Source organism: Nipponia nippon, unplaced genomic scaffold, assembly GCF_047370975.1.
Source record: "Nipponia nippon isolate SJK-2023a ecotype South Korea unplaced genomic scaffold, ASM4737097v1 scaffold_1, whole genome shotgun sequence".
In the NCBI taxonomy this organism is placed as follows: Eukaryota; Metazoa; Chordata; class Aves; order Pelecaniformes; family Threskiornithidae; genus Nipponia; species Nipponia nippon.
Genome location: NW_028262290.1, coordinates 104,056,232 through 104,079,519, shown reverse-complemented (window position 1 = coordinate 104,079,519; position 23,288 = coordinate 104,056,232). Strand labels below are relative to the sequence as shown.

General features: G+C 37.3%; 2 protein-coding genes across 17 annotated transcripts in view; one reads left to right on the top strand and one right to left on the bottom strand.

Moving 5' to 3' along the window:
* The window catches only part of BRD9 (bromodomain containing 9), a 25,500-nt gene extending 19,394 nt beyond the window's left edge, over window positions 1-6,106 (bottom strand). For 11 of the 12 annotated variants that reach the window (XR_015706499.1, XM_087765739.1, XM_087765746.1 and 8 more), the window contains exons 1-5: window positions 5,898-6,106; window positions 4,981-5,201; window positions 4,022-4,154; window positions 2,201-2,261; window positions 1,181-1,325 (exon numbers count right to left, since the gene is read on the bottom strand). Coding sequence is in view for 11 of the 12 variants with exons in the window: in XM_087765739.1 (XP_087621865.1) it covers window positions 1,181-1,325; window positions 2,201-2,261; window positions 4,022-4,154; window positions 4,981-5,201; window positions 5,898-5,970 (633 nt within the window). In the remaining variant the exon portion in view is untranslated. Of the gene's footprint in view, window positions 1-1,180; window positions 1,326-2,200; window positions 2,262-4,021; window positions 4,155-4,980; window positions 5,202-5,367; window positions 5,422-5,897 lie in introns of all 12 variants that reach the window. The other variant, XM_087765813.1, reaches the window with a different exon arrangement.
* On the top strand, window positions 5,997-23,288 carry TRIP13 (thyroid hormone receptor interactor 13). 5 transcript variants are annotated; one of them, XM_087765834.1, is made up of 14 exons: window positions 5,997-6,139; window positions 6,576-6,678; window positions 8,251-8,416; window positions 8,724-8,853; window positions 10,125-10,180; window positions 12,760-12,850; window positions 14,376-14,448; window positions 15,423-15,486; window positions 15,739-15,825; window positions 16,508-16,614; window positions 17,659-17,812; window positions 17,998-18,110; window positions 19,324-19,393; window positions 19,991-23,288. In XM_087765834.1, exons 2-14 carry the CDS (start codon window positions 6,587-6,589, stop codon window positions 20,084-20,086), a joined length of 1,299 nt encoding a protein of 432 aa, XP_087621960.1. In that variant the 5' UTR covers window positions 5,997-6,139; window positions 6,576-6,586; the 3' UTR covers window positions 20,087-23,288. The 5 variants fall into 5 exon arrangements, with proteins under 5 accessions (XP_087621960.1, XP_087621953.1, XP_087621980.1 ...); XM_087765827.1 differs by lacking the exon at window positions 5,997-6,139 and adding an exon at window positions 6,187-6,319; XM_087765854.1 differs by lacking the exons at window positions 5,997-6,139; window positions 19,991-23,288 and adding exons at window positions 6,187-6,319; window positions 19,473-19,973.

Sequence of the window (23,288 nt, the reverse complement as noted above, 5' to 3'; positions counted from 1 at the left end):
ATTTATTGCTCCTCAGAGTATCAGCAGAAACCAAGTCCTTCAGAAAAAGAAGAATGTGACAGTCTAAACAATATTGCAATTTTCATTTTTTTTTTAGGTTGCTATCCCACCAGTTTCATTATTGCAACCTTGCCTATACTAAATAGAGCCACAGAGCTCCCGTTTTCAAACTTTTCAAACTTCCTTTTTAAGTTGCTTAATAAGACAATCCAGCAAGCCAACAGAATTTAGAGACCTGAAGGCATTCCTGACAGCAATGCAATTATGAATCCTTCTTTACTATTTCCTATAAATCTCTGTACTTTTTTCAAAAAATAAAGCATACATAACAAAACAGAATAATCCTTGTCAAAGCACCTATAGGAAATATAAGCCATTCGTTGCTCACCTTGCTGGACCTTTCAAAAGAAGAAATTAACCCTGAGAAGCAAGCCAATTCTCTCTGCCAAGTCTACTGTTATATCAACACCACTCTAGAAAACAATGACTGAAGGCAGCTAGTAGAACTTCATGAATCAGTTAAAGAAAACTCCTCTCCTTCCCACAGCTGGCAATACCATGAAAAGATTTCTTACTGCACTGTTTGTAAAACCACAAACCATCCAATAAAGTATTACAGCAATAACAATACACAAAATAGCTAAGGCAAGTTGCCAATAAACTTGCCAAGTAAGTTTCTGCCAAAAGACCATTCCAAATGAAGTAATACAGAAAACAGGATAATTAAAGATAAAAAAAATATGTAGCTGTTATTGAATCTTATACAAAATGCTTCAGTATATCTACAATTTTCTTGCAGACATGTCAAAATTGCCTTTTAATCCATCTAACCAGGTCTAGATTAAAAAAAAAAAAAGCTCCAGGTTCTTAAACCTCTTAAGTCTTTGTGATAGTCTTGCTCCTGTTTATGTCTAGCAGCATGAATTCCACAGAACTTTAGAGCATGTTCTTGGTTTCCACAGTAATTTGTAGTAGATTGTAGTAGAATCTGACAAATATAGCACTTCCACAGGGAAAAACAAAGCAAGAAACCCATTCTAACACACAGAATATACAAATGTGCTCAGTGCTGAAAAAATACACATTAAAATAATTTATGTAAGAAATGCTTCTATAGTTAAAAAGAATCTTCAGTTTCTTACTAAAGAGTTCTGAAATAACTAAATCTCTATCAATTCACCTTGAATTCAGTGACTGATTTGTATTCATTTGCTGCAATTTTTTCCTTCATCGTACCAAAATCCATGGGGTGCTTTATTATCATGGAATATCCAGGCGCGATGGCATCCGTGACTGGAAAAGCAAAGAACCCATGAGGATCTTTCCTAAAAATAAAAACAATACATTTAGATTTATATCAGCAAACAAAATGATCATTGTTTTTATATCACGTTAATGGTATAAAAAGAATAGTGCTACTTAAAAACATTAAAAGCACTCTCATAAAACAGAAGCATATTTGAAAAATTTCATGATACAGACAGAACTTTGATTACACATATGCAGACTTTTTGAAAGCGATTCAGCTAGTTCTTCAATTATTTAATTATTTCTTGTATGCTTTTTGTGTCTCTATTTACACTCCAAATGGGTCTTTTGGCTTCACTGAGTAATAACCTCTTCAATTCTTCTTGTTCATGAGGTCCTCTAAAATAACGGGTGTTTAATATATTCAGATTAGTTCCAAATTCAGTTTATTGCTATGTAATAAGAAAGGAAAATTATTTTTTTTTTTAAACACGAGATACAGGGTTAACATCTCATGGAAAACAATAAAAAGCCTCTCCAAATTAAGAGGATTATCAAGTAAGCACGTATAAATTTGCTCTGGTATCTGACAGAGGACACAGAATAAAAAAAAAATTCATAAGAACAGTTCAGTCTTTTAAAATATTAAAATTTGTAACTGTTTTTTAATTCCTAAATTAAGGCATTAATATTTAATAATTTTATAATGGCAATGTATCCTCTGCCCAAAACACTTCCCTGCCAAAAGCTAGAATTACGTAGTAATAATTTTCCTCAACTAATCTTTAAAAACTACCAGGTCTGACATGGTTGCAAAGGTTACCAAACATACTACAGCCAGTCTTTAGGCTCTATCTTCAAACAGAAAACCAGGATAAGAAGTTGTAAAGTAACACATATAAATATGCATTAGACACTGTCGACACAGCTGTAGATAGAATACGCTTAATACCTTTGAAGCTGGCGCAGGAAGTGTTCTAGTAATTGCTGGATTGGTGTGCTCTCATTTTCAGCTGCAGTTTGAGATGGAAACACAGATAAGTGCAATGAAACAGAATACAGGTATGTTTGTTTATTTAAAAATATAAATACCAGAGAGAAAATCTTAACTACAAGTACAGCTTGTACTGATCCGAAGGTCAACGAGATGGATTTCAAAGCAGAAGCACATCAGATTTCTAAGCATACAATAACTATTTCTTCTCCTTTACTACCTACTGAGTTTTAATCACATTACAAACTAGTAGACATTAAATCAGATCTAATGCTAAGTCTAGCAGTTTTCAGAAAATGTATTAATAAGGTGAAAGTAAGGTGTTATGTATTTTTACAGGAAAAGTGAAACTTCATTGCTCAAATACTGCAGTTGGGAAATCCACATTCTTACATTATCCATGCAATTTTAACGGTTTCTTTACTATAACACCCATGCAATTAGCTTCTCTGAATCTTTTCAGTCAAAATGAAGAGTAACAAGTGACAAAACTGGACTATGCAGATTTGCTGGCAAGAGAGGTACTGATTACAACTTCACTTCCTGTACAGATTAAACAATAAACACTACATGTTAATTACCTGTTCCATGCACATACTTCAGAGAGACTGGCTTTACTGTGAAGTTTGAAAACTAAAGCAGCAGCATGCTGAAATCTAGAATTAAAACTCCAACTCTTCATCATAATAATGGAGAGACATTTCCCTTCTTAACCAGAACAGGTAAGGTAATTTATATGCTTTCCAACGACATTTTCCAAGCAGATGAAAATAGAAGCCTTGTCAACATAGAGGTCAATTTTTAGCTTGTCAGTTTTTCAAGGCTCCAGACTACCCAGAGACATAAAGCTTTGACCAGAAAATTTCAGTTACCCCTTTTAGGTCACCTTGACAGTCGATGGACACCATTCCTCAATGTAATGTGCAGTCATAATTAGAAAATTCCTCAATAAATTACTTGACCAGTCAATGGGCAATGTTCCAAAGACAAGACTCACAATATTCCTACAGACCCAGCTTTTTGCTACAAGGTTCCACTTCCAGGCATATGTGCACTGAGATCATGATGTATTTGAAAATTCTAGTAAGTAAAAGTTTCTGCTGGATAATGTTGAGTTTTAACTATCCAGCAATGGCTACAGATAGAGAAAGCATGGCAAAATCTGAAGGGATTAAACATGCAGAAGTTACAACACACAGCTGATGAGTATTTTGGCTGGTGATGAGAACTAAAGAAGATTGGTAAATGAAAACTGGAGGGGACTATGGTCTTTAGAGACACCCTACCACAACTTACCACCATACTTTTGATGAAAATAGAGATATTAAAATTAAAACTCCACAGAGGTTATAAGAAAAGACCATAACAACTGCTAAGCGGTCTCCACAAGATTTTTTTCCCTTGAACTGAGCAAAACTGAGTTCCAGACATTCTGACCACTGTTCTGTAAATGTTGAGGAAATGCTAAGGAGAAGGTATTAGGAGAACACTACATACAATAACACTTTTATACTAGCTTTATTCTGCCAAGTAACAGGAGCCAGGGACAGATGTCCTTGCCAAGTTCAGTCACATGAAAACAAACCTAGTAAAACCCAGAAGCACCAAGAGGAATACTGACTTTTCAGATAGCATAAAGTTCTGAACATTGGAAAAAATAAAGTCTCTAGATTTCAGCAAATCCTCATGGAAATTTTACATTTTGGTACCTCTGACAAAAGTTTTGTTGTACATGCTTTTAAAAACACCCAAGATGATTTAATTTTTCACACTGCTCACCTGGTTGAGTTCTGCATGCTCTGACAGGACGATCTGGAGGAGGTTCAACCTCCACTTTTTTCCCAGGATCAAAATCATCCGTTTCTCCTTCAGTGTCACACTGTTCTTTCTCCCTTTTCCTCTTTTTCTCTTCCTAGCACAGCAGGAAGAAGACAAATTTTAGAAGAACGTACTTGGAATGTACAACCCCACATACCAAAAGGTAAAAGACAGTGATTTTTCTTTTGGAATACTTATTCTACATCTGAACCATAATATGATTTAAACAATACTGCATGCATTTTCACTGTCACTTTTTCAATTTTCTTCTCCAATTAAAGCTAATACTATTCACCTTTTGATTCTTTGTATTTAAAGGTTCAGCACAGACAACTAAGGTGACCACACCGTTTGCTACTAACGAAGCCACAAAGCCTGGCATACAGGTCATTCTAAACAAGAGCCAACAAGACTATTATACCACAGTACTCAACAGATCAGATTTCAGAAAGCTGTTTTGAGTAAACATATCAATTTCCATGTCCAATAACTTGGCATATCTCAGGAACAGAAATACAATTTAGATTTATTTGAAAAGCTGAAAATACCCTCCTCAAAGGGTTACAAAACATGTTTCTGACCTGGCTGAAATACAAAACTTCCAACTTAAAAATGGAAGTATTCATGCCTACAGACAAAGCAAATGGATAAGACAAGCAAGCAGTTACAAGAAACAAGATTTTACTTTGTTCAAAAAATCATCACAGGGATATCTCTTTTAAATGGGAGAATTACACTAACACACACACAGGAGTTTTCTACATTTGTGAAGTGCTGTCTCCAAACAATAAGCTTCTTGCAACGGTGATTTAAAAAAAAAAAAAAAAAAAAAGCGCACTGGTACCGTGTGCCAGATTTTAGATGTGATAAGCAAGCATGAAGACAACTGGTATGTCTGAATTCTAAAAATCACAGCTTACCTTTCTCTTCCTTCTTTCTTCATCATCTAGATGCTTTTCTTTTTCCTTTTCAGACTTCTTTTTCTTTTTTTTCTTCTTTTCTTTATGTCGTTCTCGCTCATGATCTGATCTGTCATCATAGTAACTAGAATCATGCCCTGACCCAGAAAGTTCAGTCACTTCACTTCCTCCAACTTTAAGCACCAGCTTTAAAGGTTTTTCCAAAGGCTTATCCACATAATCTAAATTAAAAAAAGTAAAAGATTTCATAAATGCACATGGAGGTCATAGCATACAACAAGGTTGAAAATATACGCAATACATTTGGAAAGAATAATAGCTAAGACCAACAAATCCAAGTTAAGAAACAGTTGTTCAGCACATTTTACATCATGATTTTCTACAAACCTGTAATACGTAAGAAACTAACTCCTCGGCTTTCCCTGAAAACATCACAAGATCCTTGTCAGAGTCAGGTGAAACCAAGTCTCACGCAACCAGCGGAGTAACCGGAATCCATCAGCAACAGCCGCACGAGCCAGGAAGACGCCTGGTCTCAAAGCCCACCGCACCAGCGCCCCGGAGCTCGCTCCACGCTTCCCGTGCCCCTCCCGCCGCCTTCAGGCCACCGCCCGCTTCACCTCTCCCCCCCGCCGCCGCTCAGGATCCCCGCAACACGGCACTTCCCCTCCTGCCCGCCCCACCCCACAACGGGACAGCGCCGGCGGCCTAGCCCCTGGGCGCTCACCCACCCGCCCGCCCGCCCGCCCTCAGCAGCTCACGCATTCAGACAAGGGCCTCTCCCTCCAGACGCTCCGCTGCGACCCAGCCCACGAAGAGGTGCCGGGTCCTGCCGACAGCCACGGGAGGGAATGGGGTAGACACGTCCCCGGGTACAAAGACGGGTCCCCCGGCTGCGTACCGCCCCCGGTTCTTACCGCTGTACGCGGTGGCAGAGGCCGAGCGCCATTCCGCCTTCTCTGCTTTATGTTTCTTGTGCTTCTTCCCCATGGCAGAGCCCGCCGCAGCAGCCGCGGCCGCCCCTCGGCCCCCCCACCGGAAGCGCTCGGGGCGGAAGGGCTCCTTCCGCCCGCCGCGGAGGAAGATCCAGGTCAAGGGGAGAGGGGCGGACCTTCGCGCGGAAGCCCGCCTTTTACAAAAAGGCGGTAGCGGTGTCCTGGTGCGTCAGGTTCCCTTCGCGCTCGGGCGGGGTCTTTTCCCCTCTGTGCGGCGGAGGCGCAGCCCTCGCAGCAGTCAGGGTGCTGAGGGGATAGAGGAGCTGCCTGGCCCTTCCGCTTCCCGGGCGGACCTGTGTCCCCCCATCACAGCGCGCCGTTCTCGGGGCCCTGTCTGGCGTGAGGTGATTTTCTGTCGCCACCGTGGAGGCCCGCGGGGGAGGAGCGGGCTGCCCGTGCGCGCGACTGTGCTCGCGACGTGTCCCGTGGGTGGCGTCCCCATCTCCGGAGGGAGGGAGGGAGGGAAGTGCCGGTCCCCGCGGTGGGCGGGGTGCACGTGGAGGGGGCACAGCGTCTCCTGTGCCGGGAAGGACTGGTTGTGCCGTTGGCGTATAACGGTCGCTGAAAGCCTGCTTCTCCTTGGTATCGCCTTCCTCCTAGGAGCGAGAAGGATGGACGAAGCCGCTGGGGATTTGAAGCAGGCACTCCCAAACGTGTGTGACAACGTTCAAATACATGTGGAAGTTCATCAGAAATCAAGCAGGTCTCTGATCAAAACTTTACTTGCTGCAACTTGTATCTGTTGCCTTTTCTCCGAGTGCTGTGCACCTACTCGAGTGCATAGCACTCTCCTCTGCCTTTTCTTGCACTCTCCCATAAGTTTCCACACAGGTGTCTCTTCCTAAGGTAGAACAAACCCTTTTCTCTCAGCTTCTCCTTGTGCATCATGTGATCCAGTCTCATAATCAAGTTGGTGGCCGTATTCTGGACTTGCTTCAGTATATCCTTGTCTCTTGTACAGCAGAGCCCAAAACTGCACACAATACTCCAGATGTGGTCTCGCAAACAGCCAGTAGATGGAAAGAATCACTCTTGCTAGCGCAGCCTAAAATAAGGTTGGCCTTATTTGTAGCAGGGGCACACTGCTGACTCATTGACAACTGTCCACCAGTACCCCTGGGTCCTTTTCCACAAAGCTGCTTTTCATCCAGTTGGCCTCTGGTCTGTACTGTTGTCTGGGCAGTAGATGGAGAGACAGGATTTCATGTTTACTTTTGTTGAACTTCAAGAGGTTCCTGTCAAACTATATCTCCAACCTGCAGCGGTCCCTCTGAATGGCAGCCCTGCTCTCTAGTGCATTGACAGCTCTCCCTGCTTTGGTGTGATCCATAAACTTGCTGCAGTTGCTTTCCATCCCATTGTCCAGGGTGTAAAGGAAGATGTAGAAACAAAGTTAGTCCCAATATTGACAGCAACACCCCACCTTTCCCTGCCCAACTTACTGGCAGCTCTGCTTAGTTTTTGTACTACTAATCACAACCATTTTAGCTGGACAGTCCAGCCACCTTGTGGCATTTACCCAGTCCTTATCTTACCAATTTGGCTATCTGGATACTATGGGAGAGCATGTCCAAGGTGTTGCTAAAGTCAAGGTGTAAAATATTCACTGCTTTCTTTTTGTCAGACTTAAAAGACAAGGAACTGGGAATTCATATTGGGAATGGATCACTGAAATTGCAAATTAAGTTAAAGCCTTTCTGAAATCTTAACATGTATTCCTTTTCCTGTAGATTTTGTCTCTGCTACTGCAATTCTTACACAATTCTTACACAAAAGCATAATAGAGCTTCCAAGATAAGTGTACCAAATTCAGTCTAGTAGCTTGGCTATGAGTTTTTCAGTTTTTCCTAGTGAAACACAGTCAGATTGCATAACTGATTTCCATTCTGGAAATCTAGCTGTGTCATTCCATGTCCTCTGATAAGACTGCAAACAGCAAATAGTATTTTTTGACTTGTGTTTTTTAATGCACAAAATAAAAACAAGTATCAAACTTGTTGCTTTTGCAAACAAACTGAACTTGATATGTTTTTTTTTTTTCTGCAGAATATTACGGGGGGGTGAGTGGGTTTGGGGATTTTTTGTGTGGGTTGGTTTTTTGGGGGTGGTTTGTTTTGGGGATTGTTGGGTTTTTTGGTGGTTTGGGTTTTTTTTTTTTGTGAGATGGAAGCTGTTTTCCATGTAGGCTTAGCGTATGAAATAAAGCACTCTGATATTAGTTCATGCTTCCTTATAAATGTCAATGCCATAAATAATGCTGTTTCTTTCTTGTTAGTGCGGCCAAGAAAGAAGATATCAGGATGAATGTCTTAAAGCTGCTGAACAGACATAACATCGTGTTTGGTGATTACAAGTGGACAGAGTTTGATGATGGTTTCCTTAACAGCAATGTGCAGTCTGTGTCGATTGTGGATACAGAGCTGAAACTGAAAGACAGACAGGTATTCACAGTCAAGAATGTACAGCTCTGTTCATATGCCTGTGAACTGGTTATAGGTAGACTAAGTGACAGCCTAAGGACATAAGCAAGACAAGGTCTATAGGATGATGTAGTATCTTTTATTAGGCCAGCTGGTATTACCAGGAAAAGGTGGCTAAGTTTTTGGGCCTACACCCCTTAGTAAGGTCTGAAACAGAAGTAGTAGGCTTCAAAGCTGAATGCCAGCTGCGAACTGTAACTTTCTTATGTCATAATTAGCTCTGAATGAGAAATACGATGTATTAAATGTCTTTTTATGTGCATTCTAGCCTATTGACTTGAGCAAAAGCAGTCTTTCTCTTCATATTTTTCATCTGAATGAAGAAGGACCAAGCTCTGAAAACCTGGAAGAAGAGAATGAGGATATCATTGCAGCTAACCACTGGGTGCTACCAGCAGGTACCCATGTGATATTTCTGGAAGGCCTAGAGCAATTACAATGAAAGAAAATCTTGGAAAGGCTAAAAGTGTTTATAGGGTGACCTGTTAAAGGTATTATTTGTATATATTGCTTAACTTTGTCCTTTGTGGATGGAACCAATATATTTGGACTTTCTTTGTTGTGGTTTTGTCTGAACTGCTACAGGTGATTCCACAACACATCATTTATTTATGTAATACTTGTGGATGGGTAGAAGTAACTGGTCTTGTGGAATAAAATGTATAGTGATAATCAGAAGCATGCAAATTTTTAACCCTACAAGCTGCATTCCAAATTTTTATTTGGAGACCCACAAGCAACTCACCAGTTTAAACATTCATTTTCCAGAGCCCACTGCTGGCTTCCAGCCCCCAAGACAGTGCCGCTCTTATATTTGGAACAAACAAACACACAAACAAACTAAAGAGATTTAGAGTCCTCATCATGTCTTCTGAAAAGAAGAATAAGGCTTTGCTCTGCAGTAGAGCGTGGCCTGCCTCTTACTATCTTGTGCTTGGGGAAGTTGGATTCTGCGCCTGGAAGGAGAAGTACAGGTGTGAGCTTAAGCTTAAAGAGACAGTGATTCTGAGACGTTTCTTGCTCTTTCCATGTTGTGAAAAGCCTAACTATCCATTACATTTCTCTTCGGGAAGAATTCAATCTGATACTTTGACATTATTCCCATATTATTGTGGTTTATAATTGTTCAGTCTTTTTTGCTTTTCTTTGCTGAAAGCTAGAAATTAACTGCTAAAAATGACTGATAGCCAAATCACAACTACAGTTTTTAATGCATTATTCAACTATGTGCTTCTTTTTTCTCCTCTACATGTTGATGTTAAAAAAAAAAGCAAACTGAATGATAAAATTGAGCTTAGAACCCTCCTCCCACACCACATTTTCATAGCTCTCTGTCTTAGGGAAATGTAGGTTGATCCTCTGCTGAGGGTGGAAAGAATGAATTCTGTTTTTCCTTTCATGTTAAGAAATTAAGATTACTTTCTCTTTACAATTATGTGAGGAAACAGAAGGTGTGAAACTGCTGAATTTGTCTTTTAGAAAGTAGTGTTTGCATTTTGAGAAAAATAACATCTTTTTTTTCCATATATTTTAATTGCTCTCATATATCTGTTCTTAATCCTTAATTTTGCTTGAGAATAATTTGAAAACTGCTTTATGCTGCAGTGGTAGATTACAAGTTCCCAGATTGATTTCTCCTAAACAGATATATAATATATTGCTTTTGCAGCTGAATTCCATGGCCTTTGGGAAAGTCTTGTATATGACACTGAAGTAAAATCACACGTAAGTTGAAAATTAATAACAATTAAAATTGCTTGAGGAGGTGTAAGAGTTGAAATGTAGCCTGTTTGAAGTTTGCTGCATCCCATGGAAAAGTTATTTGGAAATCACCGGCTGAAAAAAATCTCTATATAATTTTTGATAGTTACATACTTCTCTGATGTACACTTAACAAAAGAAGGCAGAGCTGACATTTTGAGATTAAACATCGTATCTGAGACGTATATCAATATATACTACTGTGAAGTCAGATTTGCAAAAAATCTCAGTTTCCCTGTGAAACTGGTTTCAGTGATGCTCGTGCCACACGTTATAACAAATTGCTTCATGTGCATTGGATTATTTTACAGAAGTCAGAAGTTTAGCAGCTGGAGGTGTTGTTTTGGTAGCAACTTAAAACTTCTCGGAAGATCTTCAGTTTTGCTTTAGACATATTCATCAGTGAAGAAAACAATGAATATTCTGTAGAACAGGGTAGAAATTCACTTTATTTAAATACTGCACCTTGTTTTAAGGCTCATTAATTGCATGTTTTTCTAGAAGGGGAGAAGAAAATTGATGGAAAAAAATAACTTCAAAGAGGCTTAGAAAAAATGTGCACAGCATTCTTTAAAATTGATTCTCTGTTTCTCCATTGTGAAGGTCTCAAAAGATCTGTTGTGTCTTTGTTGTGGAGTGTTTTTAGTGATAAGGCAATTTTGGTGGCTTGCTATCACTAAAAGAGAAGTGTGTTGCTATCAGCTGTACTTGCAGTGCTTCCCTTCTGGCACTCTTGTTACCTTTCAGTAAACTGAGGAAACTAAGTTACTAAAAGTGTTCAACTTATTGTGTGATGGGCTAATTTCTACCTGGATTTGTCGCATTAATTGGTCCACTGTGACCATAGAAGTCATGTACAAAAGTGGTGGGTGCAGGCTGGGTGGAAGGGAATGGGAGTTCAACTGTGTGTTTCTGGCAGCAGCTAGACAATTCATTGGTTTATCAGTAACGTCAGCCAGCACTGTTACTGTTCGTACAAATGCACATTGAATGATTTGACTAGAGTGAGTGCGCTCCCACTTGAATGCTGGTAAGACACTCTGAAGAAACAAAACAGTTCCATGGGGTCATTTTCTAGTTTGAAGATTCTGTCCATTCATCAAAGGTTGTGATGATAACTGCTAGAGCTTGTAGAACTGTAATACTGTAATCTGAAATTTAGTAATTGTGATGTGTGTAAAAACCACAAGTGATTCAATTCAGTTGCTCTTATGACAGCGCTCATTAAGATGTTTATTGTGCTTGTTAAAAAGAAATATGCTTCTACCTGAAGTTTTTGGACACAAATAACTAATTCCTTAGCTTGTTTATAATACCATAGATACAGTATTCTCACTTAAGTCTTTATAACCCTCTATAGTAAAGCAAAACATTCCAGTGATTGTACTTATTCATTTATAAGGTAAACATTAATTAACACATCAACGTTTGTCTAATTTATGGAACTGCTTTGCAAACCATCTGTGAAATGCTGAGACTATTTAATTAGACTTACTGATGTACTAAATAACAGCAAGTTGATCACTGTTGACTGTAAGTGTATGTTGGTCGAAAGAAGTGGTAGCTTTTAATGACTAAAACTAGAACTACTTAACTTCTGTAAAAGTAATTGTGATGAATGTTCATTCTTTAAACCGTGGAACTGGCTGGGTACAGTTGGGTTCTACAGACACTGAAATGGTTGCTGTGAATTTTTAAAATAGTACAGTCAGTGTTGATATAATATTGAAAAACATGGTGGATGAAATTCAGTTTTTTTGCTATTGCGTAATTGCTCCATCTTGGGCATGAGCTATTGCAGGAATACTATTGTATTGTATACTATTAAGACACATGGATCAAAAGTACATTACAGGTAACAGCAACAGAAAATAATACGGTATCAGGTGTAAAAATCAGTATAGATTCATACCTGCGGTTCATATTCATTTTGTTGAAAGACTTCTCTACTTCCTAATTCTAGATAATTCTAAAATGAAGTAGCCTTATTTTTAGAAGCAAGCATTCAGGGAAGTACATGCAACTTCCCTTATTTGGAAGGATAACCAATCTACAAATTCCTTACGGTAGCTGATACAAATGCTTCAGTAGAAAGGAACTAAAATGTGACAGGAAATGCTTTGTTTGGTGGGTTGACTACAACAAACTAAACAAATGTATAGCTGTACAACATCTAAACAGGACCTGGAGTTTGAGTCTTTGACTCTCTGTGCTTGGGCATCTTGTGTTTTAAAGATACGCTATAAGTGGGATGATGGAAAATGAGAATAATTTCACTTCTTTAAAGCATTTCATTTATTCATGTAAAGTTCTGGAACTCCATTTGTGCCCACTACATGCTATTCTTTTTCCTGAGGGCAGGAAGGAAATGAATTTCCAATCTTTACAGAAAGAAAATTTGCCTATGACTAAAAGACATGAGTCCAATTTTTTTTGTTGTATAAGAGTACACAATAGACATAATTAGGAGATTGCTTCTATTTGTAATTGTATTTGCTGATATGTCTCTAATTTGTGTGTCTCTTTTTCTCCTCTTCAATTAGTTACTTGATTATGTGACGACAACATTACTATTTTCTGACAAAAATGTTGACAGCAACCTGATATCGTGGAACAGAGTTGTTTTGCTGCATGGTAAAAATGATCTGTCTTAAACCAAGAAGACTCATTGGCCATCTGTTTATACTTTCCTTCTGGAAAAACTTGTATTGCACTTCTGTGTAGTGGAATTAGATGATCCAAAAGCAGCAGAGAAGTATTCTGTGTATAATACAAATTTAGATGAGATGTCAGAATCAAGTCAATGTTCACATGTACTCTGTTTTGCAGGAATTTAAATTCTAAAATTTATAATGCAGTGACAACAGTTGGTTTTTTTAATTTTCATTTTTAAGGGATATTATTCCTTTTTTGTATAAAGTGGAAAAATAATGCAGATACTGAGACATTAGGAGCCATATATTAGTTACAGTTCTATCACAATATTAAAAAATTTGTTAAGTTATGGCTTTATAAAAACTTTGGAGGAAACTGGGGAATCAATCTGTGTGTTGCGTTATTAACACTGTGTGTTCTATTGCCAAGTATGAAGGCAGTACTCTCACTAACTTAGTTATTACTATTTCAATGAAGCCATAATCTTCAGTCAGTCGTAGCTTACTGTGGAGGTTATACCATAAACGAGATTAATATCAACTGAATCCATTTTCTTGCAAAATGCAGCTTGCTATTGATTAATTACAATTTTTTCATCAAGACTGGTATTCAAAAATAAAAGCTCATAGTGGAAATGTTCGTTATGAGTGTTGATGATACTTAAGTTATAACTATTTATCAGTTTAGAAGCTGCAGGATGTTTTTGTTTGGAAAACTATTTATTTCAGACTGTTCACAATGTATTTCTGATAGATATATTTAATTTTAATAATGAGCTCATTACTGCGATCACAAAGAAGTTAATACTGGGAAATCTGCAACTGTTGTAGTGCAAAATACATTTATGCTATAATGGCAGTACTGGCTTTGAATGAAAGGACTGTCGTCCGGTTGATGTTATCAGTTTGTTTAGCACCCACACATCATCTTCCATACATTCATACTCTGTTTAACTATGCTTGTACTTGTCTGTTTGGAGAAAGTCTGTGTGGCTCTTCCGTAGCGTGTCAAGCCAGATCCAAAAAGTTTTCCAAGAGCATATTTCCTTAGATGCTCTGGGTTGCCCCAAGGTAGAGATTTCTGTGAAAGTGGACAGCTGATCAAACTGGGCATGATGTGTTTCTGTTTTACATGTTAGAAGAGTACGTTTCAGGAAGATATAAGTTCAAGCATAGCACTGATTTTTGAGAATGCTAATATGCATAAGCCCTGCTAGGGTGATATGCTTTGCTTCTGTGGCTGTTGAGTATTTTAACTTTATATCTGCATACAAACTATTACACTAACTTTACTAATAATAGAAAATTTTATCAATTCAAAGCTGAGCTCTAGGACTGTAGTGGAGTAATCAATCTTCTCAAAAGACGCTAGTGTTCACAATCATTGTCTGCTGTGTTTTTATTCTACAATTAGTGCTGTAATGAAATACAATAGTTAAGATGTTACATGTCATTAACAATCTAATCCAGATTCTGTGTAATGTATGGATTTGATTTCAAACCAGGCCCTCCTGGAACTGGGAAGACCTCTCTCTGTAAAGCATTGGCTCAGAAGCTGACGATTCGACTGTCATACAGGTAATCATTTTTGGAAATTTTTCACTTTAGTTTACTATTAATTGTTCTTTTTCAGTAGCCCAAAGATATTTAATATTTGATTTCAAGTAACTGATGCCAAGTGCTAATGTTCATAGTTCTTTTATAGTGCACTTGGCTAGCAATAAAATTGATCCGATAGAGACACTGGTTAGGATATTTTAATACCTTTTAAAATGTGCAGTTATTTGTGCCCAGTTATGTAAAATGAATTCTAGTGGCGATATAGTCATTTGTACTCACATTGTACATCAATGGATGTTAAAGGGCAAAGGATCACAGAGCATTGAGCCTGCTATTTGTATCTTCATGTTCAAGAAAGCCTGTTTTTAATAGGTAGTGATTTTGTAAGCAATTTGTTTTGTACTTGGATTGTCTGAATGCCACAGAGGTCCGTCTGTATATCAGACAAGTAATAAGAGTTAGCCTTAAACTTCATAGTAACTTAACAAATTTAACAAAAAAAAAGTTATATATAATACTAGGTGTAACATAAATAATGTGCAGTTATTGGAGTGATCTGACTCTAGCCCAAGCTGAATTTATGATAAACGTGGGCAGTGTGGTTGAGATATTTTGTCCTAAGGATATCCATGCAGAGCTAAGTAAATAAGCTTCATGCTTTTATATGTGTTCTTGCTATACTGAACAAAATCTTACACGAACAGAATGAGGCCATTAGCATGGTAACTGTTACTTAAACTGTATTTAAATAGCACCTGTTCTAATGAAGGAATTCTGGTAACAATTTAATATAAAGAGTCCTAGTGAGACATGTTTCTGGAAATTACAATTAAATTCAAAAGAGGTATTATGTTTTGAAAAGTAAGTAATTTAAAGTACTAATTCACAGAATTCCAGGGTTGGAATGGAGGGAATGAGACATAGAGAAGTTAATGATATCACTGACTTTATTGACAATAGAGTTGATACTTCTTTTTTCCTTCATACTTTAGGTATAGGTATGGACAGTTAATTGAGATAAACAGCCATAGCCTTTTCTCTAAATGGTTTTCTGAGGTATGTATTGATGTAGCTAATTAAGTAGACTTTGTGTTTTAGAAATTACGCTGTTTCTGTTGAGCTTGTTTCGTAAAATAAGTGTGTCCTCTGGAGATTACTCAGAAAAATTGATGTGTTTGAGAACACTTAAACAGAAGCTATATTAGTAAGTTACTTTAGAAACAGGCATTTCCATCTTTAAATATGGTAAGGCTTGGAAAGTTGTGTGATAAGGAAATAGTTAAACATACGCATACGGTGTCTTTCTAGAGTGGCAAGCTTGTAACCAAGATGTTCCAGAAGATTCAAGAGTTAATTGATGACAAAGATGCCCTTGTATTTGTACTGATTGATGAGGTACGATTCTAATAGCACTGATGTACATAAAATTTAGCAGAAAGTAAATTGATGGGAGGGAACTGTGATAATACTCATTCATAAAGAACAATAAAAATATATTTATGTTTTTTTGTAAGCTACATAACTGTGCAGAAGAGTGAATTTTAATCTTGACTGCGGCAGATTTGAGAGATTCGGGAGGAACACAGTATGATTTAGAAGGCAAATTCCAGCTGAAAATGAAGCGAAACCTTTCTTGGTGGAACTTCCCTTCCTGCTGTGTGTTTACAAGCGGAGTATCGTGTTAAACTTCAAAGTAGCCTAGATTTGTATTATTTGTGCTCTTACATATGTTGTAAAGCTCTAAAAAGCATTATTATGGTTCAGTTCATTGTCTAGGTTCTCTTCAGACTTGCATACATAAGCAACTTAGTAAGCATGTACCTTATTAGCTTTGTTATATTGGCTACACTTTGGTTTCTTGACATTTCTTTCCCTCTCCCTGTAAATTCCTACTTAACAAAAGATTTTTGAAGATGAAGTTTTAGATACCAGACACAAGGATCTGAAGGTGTATTGTCTAGGTTATTTGCTTGCTGCCAGTACTCCAAATGTACAGTCTTTTATGGTTTTTTTTGGTGTTTGATGTTTTTGTTGTTGTTGTTTTGTTTGATTGGTTAGTTGGTTTGGTTTTTTGTAGGTGGAAAGCCTCACAGCAGCCCGGAGTGCCTTCAAGGCAGGCACAGAGCCTTCAGATGCTATTCGTGTAGTGAATGCTGTACTGACACAAATAGATAAGATTAAAAGGTAAACTCTTATTGCAACAGCAAAAGGTAATTGACAATTTCAGGATTCCTGCTAAGTCTTAATTCCTACTTGGAATACTAAACCAAATTGGTTAGCGAACTATTCTTTGTTAATGATACTAATTGTGAAAAGAAACAGGAGTAATCCAACAGAATATTTTGCATGTAACTGAGTGAACAATCAAATCTACAGGTGGTATACTTCCTTTAAAGCTAGGGAGAGATACAGGACAGATGGTCATGATACCTGCTTGGAGAGACAAGAATAAGATCTGTGAAGAATTCACTGATTACTTACAGCTTCTGGATGTCAATCTAAAGCAGACTCGCACATGGCTTAGAAGCAATTGTTAATGATGCTTGGTCCACTTTGCATGCTGAATTTAGTGCAGCATACTATCTTCTGTTTTATTCCTGCCACTTCCCTCCCGTTTTTGTCCATACTTGGCTCTGTTCACAGAAAGAAAGGTTCCTTAGTATTTGACCCTGTCTTGTGGCTAATTAAAGGTAAGCGGCTTATTCATATGTAAAAGTTCACAGGCTTCATCTAAGAATAGCTGTGGTTAAGAATGTTCTTTCAATATTTCTTAGAGCAAGGAGATGTTCTCTTTTAAGCTTACTCTGAAGTCATCCATGATTAGAATGTGTCACATTGCCCATTAAACTATATACTTTCTACTGAAATGAAATGGACAACATGTAGATTAAAGGTTCAAATTTGCAAGTCTTCTTTTCATAATCTTTTTTTTTGTGGCAGAAACTATGCCAGTAGGCTCTAGATAGTGTATATTACTTCTAAAATAGGGTTAGAGAAACTATGGACACTTGCGAAACAGCTGAAAGGAAGAGTCTATGCGTTGAAATAGATTGGTGATAACTGCCCAAGAGCTTCAGATCATTTAATATAATTGCTGGCTGAAAATAGTGATGTGACTGTTTATGGCATGAAATTACTTGAGTCATAAGAAGGAAAGTATCAATTTGCCAGTCACAAAAGGCGACAATTCTTGTACATGTGACCTAAAAATCTGCTTTTATCTTGAAGGTATCCCAATGTAGTTATCCTGACTACTTCAAATATTACGGAGAAAATTGACATGGCCTTTGTAGACAGGGCTGACATAAAGCAATACATTGGACCTCCATCCACTGCAGCAATATTTAGAATATATCTTTCTTGCTTGGAAGAACTGATGAAGGTAATATTTTGAAAGCAAGACTGTAAAATGTCCTGTTTTAATAAATTTGACATTTTAATCATACTTCCTAAATAACAAAAACCCTACAAATTTCATTCCTTCTCTTTATTTCCACTCTTACTGTAGAATTTAATTTCAAATGTATTTAAGTTTTTCATACAACAGTGTATAACTCTTCTTTCTAGTGTCAAATAATATATCCTCGACAGCAGCTCCTGACACTCAGAGAGCTAGAGATGATAGGCTTCGTAGAAAATAATGTGTCAAGGTTAAGCCTGGTACTAAAAGAAATCTCAAGGTAAGATTCTGAAATTCTACATTTTTTATATACATATATTTCTGTCTCTATATATAATAAGTTGTGGAATGATGTATAAAAGTAATTGAATTTCGTAACAGCTAGAGTTCTGAAACATCTCAATTTGTTTCTGTTAGGGTTAGTGCAAAACCTTTCAGGGGACAAAAAGTGGAAGCAATCAGGATTTGCCAACATTTCTTAGTCTCGGATCTGCCTTGGCTTAGTACTGTTTCTGGTTTCTGCTTTGCCCTGTGAAGTTCTCTTGACAAATTGCTGGATGGATTAGTGAGATGCCTTAGGTTTCTGTGGATATTGTGAATTGTAATGCAGTTTAGTGGAAATAGCATTGGCCTTAGTTCCTGCTAAGAAAGTGTCTTGGAATGCCTTGCAACTTACTAAGTCAGTTTTTAGCATCAAGACATAAGTGGACAGAAGTAAAGGGGAAAGGAGGGAAATGTAAACGGAGAGTGTTATGATTTGCTGCGTATGCAGGTAGAGCAAATAGTCTTTCACTGCAGCATAAAAATTCTTGAAACAATAAAAATAATATTCACAATATCAAGCAATATTTTTTTCCAAAGTGCTGGTCCCTATGGAAGAAAATAAAATAACATTCATAAGGTCAGGAAAGTGTTTTTTCCGTCTGTTCCTGAAGTAGGCAATCTTAACCAATGAGGAGTGGAATAAAAGCAAGTTTTTCCAGGCATAGAGGTTTGGGTTCTACATACACAGCATGGTGCTTGGAGGAGACAGAAACATATATCAAGTAGGTGAGGTAAAGGAAGCTGTGTGTAAATGGTGGGAAGAAGGAGATAAGCAGTAGCTGTGAGTCCAGCCTTCAAAACAAATTTTTCAAGTCCTTCCAAGAGTAGATGGAAGGTTATGTCTGTACCATACCCTTCCAGTGTAGACATTCCCCCAAATTCATGAGATATGGCACAGTGATGTGAAGGGCATGATGTAAGCTTTGGCAGGCAAATGTGACTATGCTATTTCTGTACCCTTGCTTGCTTTTCTGTACTGTATAGCCTCCCATAGGCTGAAGTTGTCTCTTCATTTCCTGCTTCTGCTAAAAGTGCTGCAAATGACCTTCTGAATTGTGATTTAAGGTTTTTTTAGAGCAACTTATGGGAGAAACACAGGAAAAGGAAAGGTCGTCTTTTAAGAGTGGATATTTAGCATTTAAGCAGTGCTTGTCTCTGTTTTACTATAGAAGAAGTGAAGGTCTTAGTGGCCGGGTCCTGAGAAAACTTCCTTTCCTAGCACATGCACTTTATATTCAAGTAAGTTTATTATATTCGAGTAAGTTTATTATATTCAAGTAAGTTTATTCTATTCATTATATTTTGGTTTGCTTTTGAGACAGGTGGGAAGACATTTGGACACTGCCTGAAGTAAAAGATTGGGCCTAAACCCCCCTTTTAATCTAAATTGCACTGTTTCTGCAGCTTCGTAGACTGAAACAATTTTGTGCTGCCCAAAATTTAAAATGAGATTGAAGAAGATGGGTGGGATTGACCTTTCCAACATCATTCTACTTTCAATTAAATGTTGTGACAGAACATTGATATTGGTTCTGTGATGATTTCCTGCTGAAAGAAAACCCTTTGCCACTTTATAAATAATAATAATTTGTTAAAAATCTTTTTTGAAGTAAATCCACAGTAATAGTGATTGACTCCAGACTTTGTGTAGCATGACTTTGACTTTACTATGTTAGCTGGTTTAAAATAAACCTGCACTTTTATGTTTTGTAGCATTTTGAAAATTCTGTAACATGGAAGTCAGATATTTCTCTTTTAAATACTGTGATTTGTATGTAAAATATTATGTATGCCTATTGCTGTAGTGTGTCTAACAAAATGTTCTCTTACTTTTAGTCCCCCAGTGTTACAATGACAACGTTTCTTCAGGCTCTTTCACTTGCAGTAGACAAACAATTCGAAGAAAGAAAGAAACTTTCAGACTGTGTGTGATGCTCTACTGTTTTATAGTTGTCTGTGTTGTTAACACTGAAAATTACATGTTTTTCATACAAACTGTGCAGCTTCTATGCATCTGTAAAATAGATTTGTCAACACCTTAAAAAAACTGGAATGCCTAATCTAGTTTTTCAAAACATTCATTAATAAACAATTAAGAAATTTTACAGCATATTTTTCAAAAGCTTTGTTTCAAATGCCAGTAAGAGGATTGTAAAAAATTCTTGCTAAAAGTCAGTTTTCATCTTTTGCAGTTATTAAAAGAGGGCAGACTTCTGTTCCTTGTTTCTTAATCACTAACTTTCTATCCATACATCAGTTTTTATACTTCTGATTTCTTTTATGTTTTTAACAGCAATAGAAATTTCGTCTTTGGATCTGATATTCTGCCATAAAAGCACTATTTTTATTGCTTCTGAAATAAAAAGCATGAAACTGAGAAGGATTCAAAGTGCTCAGTGATAGCCCAGACATTTTATACGGACATCTCTTTATCTTGAAATTTAATATCAAGTATTACTTTTTTTAATTCCATCAGATTCAAACGTTTAAAATCAAGAGATCACTTAATTGTGTTTTGTAATACTACTTTTTTGTGTTGTTGCAAGGACGTGAACCAGAGTGGACCATGTTTTCTCACTGAAGATTAACTACAATGTGTAAGAAACGTTCCTTAAAATGCATGAAGTTTGGTTTTGTTTTGTTTTATAAACATGACATAAAAGTTACAAATAATCTGTGAAGAAAAATATTTTGTAGTGCAAAACCCAGGAAATGTATGCATCCTGTTCCTAAAAGTAACAGAGTCAACTTTTGTATGGTAAATACATATCCTATATAATATTGATTACAAAACTGTCAACTCTTCTTTTTCTTTTGTATTTACGAGTATTTTATCTGCAGCCAGCTGAAAGAATGAAATGTTAGGGGAGTTTCCAGATTAGAAGTTTAATTTTTCTTAAATGAAGATAAAACAGTGACATTTAAGTTGATGATATCCAGTTAATGCATGCCTCCTAGCTATTGGAAAGTAATTACTATTCCAAGTATTGGAAATACTTCAATGAGAGTGCATTTTATTACTTCTTTGTTTGTATCTTTTAAATCAATGTTGTAGTACACATTCATGAGATGAAAGATGAGCTCTTTTATGAGCTCTTTTTATTGATGAACGCTATAAACTGTGCATTAAAAAATTGCACAGAACTTGTCAAGTGCTAGTAAATTTTTATTATGGCATCTGTACTTATGTAAAGAAAGCCTCTTTGTTAAGCCTGTCTAAGTGTCTGTTCATTATATTACTTTTCAAAATAACTTATTATTCTCTATCCACCCGCCAAAAAAGAAGGGGGGTGGGCGGGAGAAGATTGTACCAAATTCAGCCATTTGCAATTGTCTACTCTATTTTTCCCCCAACCATTGTTTTGGAAATACTGGTACATGCAAGAAACTTTCATAAAAGCCAGGTATAGGAAGACTACTGAAAGGCAAAATTTTATACAGACTCTAGTCCATAGTGGATTTGTGGCTTTTAAAGTAAAGAGATTTAGAGACTTGCAATGAGTATTCATTCAACACAGGCGTATGTTATTACATATGCCTGTCTTGATGATCCATGTAATAGATATTGGAGTACTTCCATGGTAATGCCAAAGCATGGAATTGTCTTCTGGTCTGGATTTGAGATTCTTTAAGAACTGTAGAGGCTCCAGAAATTGCAAGTTCTTGTGTGTATTTCATTGAGGGTATATACATTTCCTCTGCTTCAAAAGCAGACCTTACTTAGGACTGCTTGTTTGGTCTTTCTGTAGTTATTATTGGTTATATCAAGGCTATAAAAACTGTGAAGACCAGCTGTTCCTGCAGTTTACTCCTTCTTCCCTCCTCATTCCTTGATCTGTCATGATGTCATTTTCCCTAGCCATGTAGTTTACTTTTTTCTTAGCATTTCATAGATATTGTAAGTATTTCTACTCAAACTAGGACACGCTAGTATTTTGAGAGTTAAGCAGAATTTAGAGACCATTTTTAGTATGTGCAATTTTGCTAATACATGGATTTGTGTTATGGCTGGCAATAGTATAATCTTGTATTAAAATCCTAGTTAACTAATCCCGATGAGTGATTTATTTTAGGTGGTAATTCCAGAAAGAAAACTCTCACAATGAGGGAGGCTTATTTCTCTCTGTTTTCCAGTTGTGTGGAAAGTACTGCTCTGCATTCCCTTCATAGAATGGACATTTTGGATTTTTTTCTTTTGAGAATTTTAGTTCAACACAACTTTAAATTCTAAAGACTTTGAATCTGTATCTTTGAAGAGAGTCACCTTGAAACGGGTTTTATTTGTTTTGGAGGGAAGTACTTTCCCCTTCTTTTGTTGAAGATACACTCCTTTATATCCAGGAATACAGAATAAATGAAACTAGACAAAGAACATAAAATATGGAGCCTTACTACAACCTAGGGATTAGGCCATTCAGCTGGAAGAGGGTGCTTGGAGGTTCTAGATTGAACCATTTCTATCTTTGTATTTAATGACCATCTGCTCTGAAGTATGCACATTTTCTGCAGAACAGAAACAGGTGGCCACATCAGCCCCCATGGAATCTTATTTAGCCTTTATTTGGAAACAGGTAACAATTTTATTTTGACGATGGCAGACAAGGAAGGTTTGTGCTCTGCTTGGGTTGTCTTATGGATTTCCAGGACTGCTATAAGGAAGGACACACTGGATATGCAAAGTCCTCAGAGTAACCTTCTCCCCCAGTTGGTGCAAGCCTACCGCATGCTCAAATGCAGTAACCACAGCTGTTCTTTTCACAGGAGACTCAGTGGCCATGCATTAATCCTCTGTTTTCTTTCTGTGTTCAGTTAATGGTTATACGGAGGGAATAGTCCTCTTTTCCAGAACAATTTTTTGATTTTCAAACATAACCATAAACCATTTTTTAGCACAAAAAAAACCCCTGCTTTGTTAATATTGCTTCTAATTCTGCTCAAAGCCACTAGATGGCAAGCATGAATCCTTGAGTTTTAGCAAGTCATGTGAGAACAGGAATGCAGACTGAAAGTTTCAAAAGTCCTAACGAACAAGACTTACTTTGCTGCAGTGCAAATCCCTCTTCAAAATGTAATGATAGCTGTAATGTAATGTAACGCCATAGAATTTCTCTGCTTAGCCTTACAGAAAGAGAGA

Excerpts from the sequence above, each read along its gene's own strand:
- TRIP13 (XM_087765834.1), top strand. The coding sequence starts at position 6,587 with ATGGACGAAGCCGCTGGGGATTTGAAGCAGGCACTCCCAAACGTGTGT. Across the intron at positions 8,417-8,723 it reads TGAAACTGAAAGACAGACAG|CCTATTGACTTGAGCAAAAG; the intron begins GTATTCACAGTC and ends TGTGCATTCTAG. Across the intron at positions 8,854-10,124 it reads CCACTGGGTGCTACCAGCAG|CTGAATTCCATGGCCTTTGG; the intron begins GTACCCATGTGA and ends TTGCTTTTGCAG.